Raw genomic sequence first — 5692 nt, 5'->3', positions numbered from 1 at the left:
ATTAAAGTTTTTCTTCATTACCCATTTAAGCCGTCTCCAGCCATTATTGACATGAGAAAAGAAGCCTGTATTGTGAAATTAGATCAAGAGCTAGGCAAAGCATAGTCAGCTAGTAGTTATTATTGATAATCACGAGTTAAAGAGTTATAAAAAATAGAACTAACACCTAGCATCTCCATAAAGATGCTGAGAAAAACGTTAGTCATGAATTTGACAGTGATAAGTTACTGATGGCAATCTATTAGTACAGAAAAGGCTACTAAAAATTTTATGATAGCATCTAAAATCGGAACTTTGATGTAAGATCCATTACTACAGACTGGAGTAGTAGTATAAGTATAAGGCAACCGAGTCACTCACCATCACAGTAGCCAAATACTTGAGAGTTTTGGTTTTTGTTTTGGGAGAGCACGATGAGTTGCAGAAATCAACCAATGAAGTGTCAGAACTACTTACGAGTAGTTATGTATACTAGTTGGAAACTCGTAAGAACACATAGAAAATATCATATAAAAACATGTCTCAAGCTGAAAAATCATTTCAGTGCAACTGTTCAGCAGTTCTCTTCAAGACAAATTAAGTGTTCTCCAAGAGCTAACAGTGATTGTTCAGAGAGCCAAGAAAAGTCCTCCATGCTTTAAAAATGATGAAGGTATCCAACTTACAACAGAACACCTCCTCAAGTTTGATGCAAGTAAGATTACTATTTCTCTTATTCAATCAATGTACTTTAGGTTAAAGTAGTAAAGTGAATTATATAAAAGAAGCTAATATCTGTAATAGTTAGTTGAGTATCTTATATATGGAAAATAGTGTCTGTAAAGGTTAACTTGAAAGTTTGATTATTGAGGAACTAACTGAATGTTAATAAAAGAGTAGTGTATGATATATGTAAGAACTTAAATAAAATTGATGTATTTTGTGAAACCTAAGTCTCAGAATCGTTTTCTTTAGCCTAACCGTAAATCTCCTCAAGTTAATGACTTCTGAGCTCCAATCGCCACTGCATTCTTCAATATAATAAATTGGGTGTAATTGGCAGTAAAGTAGAAGCTCCAATGACTAGCCTAAAGGCACTGCCCGTTACACACTGTTGACCTGTTTGCTAACTTAAGCTGATCATCAATCATGCATGTTTAATCATGGTGATAGCACTTCCTTTATGTGGTGAATCTGATGTGTTCTTTCTATTCTGTTTCTCCTGGTAGCACCATCCATAGTGGTAGTCACTTTTTCTTGTTTCTTGCCAGTACCATCTTTGTAGGTAGCTCCAGTTGCCTCATGTTGAGATTTCTGCACTTGCTTGTTGGTAACAGACTTGCACTCACTAGTGCTCCAGTTTATAAAAAGCATAGCATCTCTTTTCCCTTCTGTGTCTTGACTTCTTGTCACCTTTGGTGGCATCCTGCTCGTGGGCAGCCACCCCTGGTTTCAACTTAAACTGGTTATTCTTGAACTTGCCAGTTATACTCCCTCCATGGGCTTCTTTATACTGTTCTGCCAGCTTGACCATCTTGTCCATATCTTTCGGTGCTCTCTCTTTAGGAACAGTGACATGTCAGTACAGCACATTATCATGAACTGTTCACATACTAGTAGATATGCCAGTCCTTCAAAACTATTTTCACACTTAGCCATGTCAGTCCACCTTGTGAAGTATTCCAGTAAATGTGCCACAAACTGAAATACAGTTTCTCTAGTGACAGGTTTGCTTCCCTGAACTTCTGGCAAAAGACGTCTTTGGTAAGTTCATAGCATTTCAGTAAGGCTACTTTTAACTTCTTATAGTCCAAGGCATCTTTTGATGTCATGCTTGCATATATTGGCAGGCCTTTTCCTGTGAGAAGTGGGCTGAGACAGACTGCCTAGTCACCTTTGTCCTAGTTTTGACTTTGGTGGAATCTTTTGTATCTCTCCAAGAAAGCATCCACGTCATCTTTCTATTCATCAAATTTTGGCAGCTTAGGTTGGCTGGCCTTCATATTTCTGTTGGATGAGCTTGGTGATCTCAGTTTGTGCTTTATTTTCTCTATTTCCAGTCTCTCCTTTTTTCTTTCTCAGTTTGTGCTCTTATTCTCTCTTTCTTCTTTCTGCTTTTCTTTCTCTCTTTTCTGTTGATGCTCTCTCTCATTCCCATCTTCTTTTACCGCCATTTTCCACAATACAATCCTGGCTGACTTGCTAAATGTTGACTGCTCCAAGTGATTTTCAAGGTAAGATAAAATATACTTTTCTTCACCTGAAAAATCTCAAATTTCATTTTTGTAATCTCTAAAACTTCCTAAATAAATTTCAAATGTTTTTTCAGTAAAACTTTATATTTTATCTGATATTTTCTCTACCCTAACTCTATATAAGGTTGGTCAATTTGGGGTTTACAGCTATGCAACAAAAGCCACTAAAAATTCAGCTAAGTTCATTGATGTGTTTCCCATGGGAATAGTTTGAATTGAGAGTGAAATAGAAAATTCTCTATAAGCAAACAATGTAATATAATACGTTATTTGATAGATTAAAACTTTGGCTTTCTATTGGTTATAAATAATATAGTATTAAATGTCAGAGAGAATTATCGGCAATTTCTGAAAAAGAGGATGTAACAGGTGGGCAAGGTAAGAGGGGTCATATTTTCTAAGTTATGTCTCTGTTACCGCACATGATTGAAGGCTACAAACGTTATGCTTTGCTTGACTGGTGACAAAATTATAATTAATAATTTACATTAAATTTCATACTTCTCAGATGAGTGGTGAGTAAATCATAGAAGAGGCAATACCTAGTGAGCAAATGTCACAATTTGCATACTATAAGAAATATAGGATTTTCTTTTGATATTGCCTTATAAAATTAAGAACTTAAAACTTGTATATTAAAATTTGGAATATTAGCTATGTTTTTATACCAAGTTTATTCGTATCCTGTGATAAGAAATAGCTTAATTAAATTTTGAATGTAACTCATGACACACATAGAAAAGGATGCCTGTAGTGAAGAGGGTTAAAGGAAGTACTATCTCCGTATAGAAGAAGAACTTTATTATTGGATGGCTAGTTTTTCATGTTTACGAGTTCACTCATTGTAGTTGATGTACCTGATGATATCAAGTAAACCTGGTGAAACTTGATAACCCAAGAAATTGTACTCTGTTTATTTGATAATAAACAAGTTTATAATCCACTAGGTGATAACACACTTAATAATTAACATACAATTTAATAATCTTTTTATTAATTTTTTCTTTTATTTTTATTCAGTACCATTTTGTTTTCAACTGAACTTGTACTAAAAGTTGAAGTTCCTTACTTAAGCTTCTTCCAAGAATTTTAATTAAAAAAATTAACTTTTTTGTTTGTCATTTAACAAGTATTTGCAAGAATAATACAATATATGCTTGTAGATGGGTATTGTGCACAAACATGGTCAAAAAGCGAGTACCCAACTCATGAAATAGTACATCCTAATCTTTGTGCATAGAAACATATATTCAATTATCTACACTGATTGTAAAGTTGATTTTTAGTTTCATTCTTAGAACACAGTTTGCTCTAATCTGAAGTTCATATTAATTTTTATTTAGCATCATTAACTTACCCTCATTTGTTTCATTTTAAAACAGGAAAAAGTGGGTTGTTTTGTCAGAAGAATCAAATTTTTTTAACATAGAAAATATTGAACAAAGTAGTTATCAATGTTTTCTCCTGAATCAGTAATCAACTTGTTGTTACCTCAACAGTGTTTATAGCTGGGACCACTAGCATAAGTATGCCCCTGAAATTGCAGGTGGGCCAGAATTGTAATTACAATTATAGGGAAATAAATGTAGGGGAGCCCAGTTACTTTTTTGTGGAGGGAGTTACAGCTGAGACAATCATAAACTAATCAGTTAGTTGTGAATTAGTCCAAGTTTATTTAATTGGTCAACATAACAAGCTCAAATTTTAAATTTTGATACTGAAAACATTGTCACAATATACATCTATTACCTTATGATGTGAGTATGCTATTTTAAAAATATAATAAATATAATCTAACTTTTCGCTATATAAAACATTCAGGAATGTTTGAAATAATTTTCCACAGCTAGCCACTTGATACACAAAATAAGAATACTGTAATTTATTTCAACCTGTAGAGTGCTAATGGCTAAGTTTGAACTGACTTAACAGAAAGTAGTTTGTTAAATTTTTCCCTAATCATTTACTTTTCACCCATTCATAAGATGGATGAATAAAACAGTTTTTAGGAGTGATTTTCTGCATACCCTTTCTATATGAACAGACTTCAATACCCCTACCTAATTACTCAGTAGCAGTCTCCACACAACTGAATTAATTCAGCATAAGTCTATAGAAAACAATAGAGGCTACTATAAACACTCTAAGTTGTATATGAAAAATTTTCTATGACTTTTCCAAAGTTTTTTTGTGAACACCTAGTAAAATGGGTTGGTGGTTCAATTTTATTCAGGTTTACAAATAACATTTTATTTATGAATATTTAATAAATTAAAATCCAAGAATAATGTATCATTTGATTAGCACTTAAGAACTGCACTGCAGTGTTTGGTATATTAAGCTGCAACTTTCAACACATCAACTTGTGGTAATTAAATGTCTTTACACGACAAAATATTAATTTTTCTTCAAAAGCTTTACTTGTACTTTATATATTTTAAACAACTGAGGGTAAGTTCAGATTAGAACAACTTTTAATACACAAGGAAAAAAAGCTAAGCCTATTTTGATTACAACCTTTTGATATTAATAATGGCTGGAGACGACTTAAATGGGTAATGATGAAAAACTTTAATATAAGTTTAACATGACAGCAAATGTACAACGTTTCAACAAGGTTTTGTCATCAAAGTAACAGGTATAAATGTTTTTATAAATCTCACCAGGTACATATAGAAAATAAAGAAAGCTTACCAATCTGTCGGAGAAAAAGCTGCAACACAGCTTCACTAAGAGTACCATTAGCTGCAATTAACAAAAATACAATGTAAAAAAATTAAAACAATGAAAACTTTTTAAATGAATATGAAACTACATTCTAACATTCCTTATTTAATGAAAAAAATCTTAAATGCACAAATTAAAATTATGTACAGTTTTTGTTCCCTCTATTACAGTTAAAAAGAACTACTATATTTTAATATTCCATAACACAAGATAATGCACCACCAAATCACAAGAAGTCCATAACCTATGCAACACATCTATTCCAGGTGAGTGTGATAGAGAAAAAATAAACAGTGAAAACAAAACAAGCAACAATTAACCAAAAGGCACCTACAACTTTATAATTTCCCTCCAGAAAAATATGATTCATCAACTCAAATGTAGTATTTCAAAGTTATCCTTTCAACAAGTATAAACAATGTACATTACAGATGAGCTGGTGTAATTGAATTCTCATCTTATTCATTTTAACAACAAAAAATCTTAAAAAATGATTAAGTTCCTATTTAGAATCTTTAATTTCTTTTTTATACAAAATAATAATAAACTGAAAGCATGTAGTAAAATTCTGAACTTTTAAAACTACAAATTTCACAGGCCTGCAAATTTAAACAGACTTTCCATAATTCAGCTATGCAGATTTTGAAAATAATATTCATTTTCTTCTATTACATAAGGTTTATTTTTATAAATCAGGAAGAAAAAGAAAACTCTTACTTAGATCAAATTAC

General features: G+C 32.0%; 1 protein-coding gene across 1 annotated transcript in view; it reads right to left on the bottom strand.

Moving 5' to 3' along the window:
* LOC106463033 (serine/threonine-protein kinase unc-51-like) overlaps positions 1-5692 on the bottom strand; it is a 149148-nt gene that overhangs the window by 108372 nt on the left and 35084 nt on the right. The window contains exon 5 of the mRNA XM_013923003.2: positions 4929-4979. Within this exon, the coding sequence (XP_013778457.2) occupies positions 4929-4979 (51 nt within the window). The remainder of the gene's footprint in view (positions 1-4928; positions 4980-5692) is intronic.

This window comes from Limulus polyphemus, unplaced genomic scaffold (assembly GCF_000517525.1).
Source record: "Limulus polyphemus unplaced genomic scaffold, Limulus_polyphemus-2.1.2 Scaffold1308, whole genome shotgun sequence".
Lineage (NCBI taxonomy): Eukaryota > Metazoa > Arthropoda > Merostomata > Xiphosura > Limulidae > Limulus > Limulus polyphemus.
This window is presented reverse-complemented; position numbering and strand designations above follow the sequence as displayed.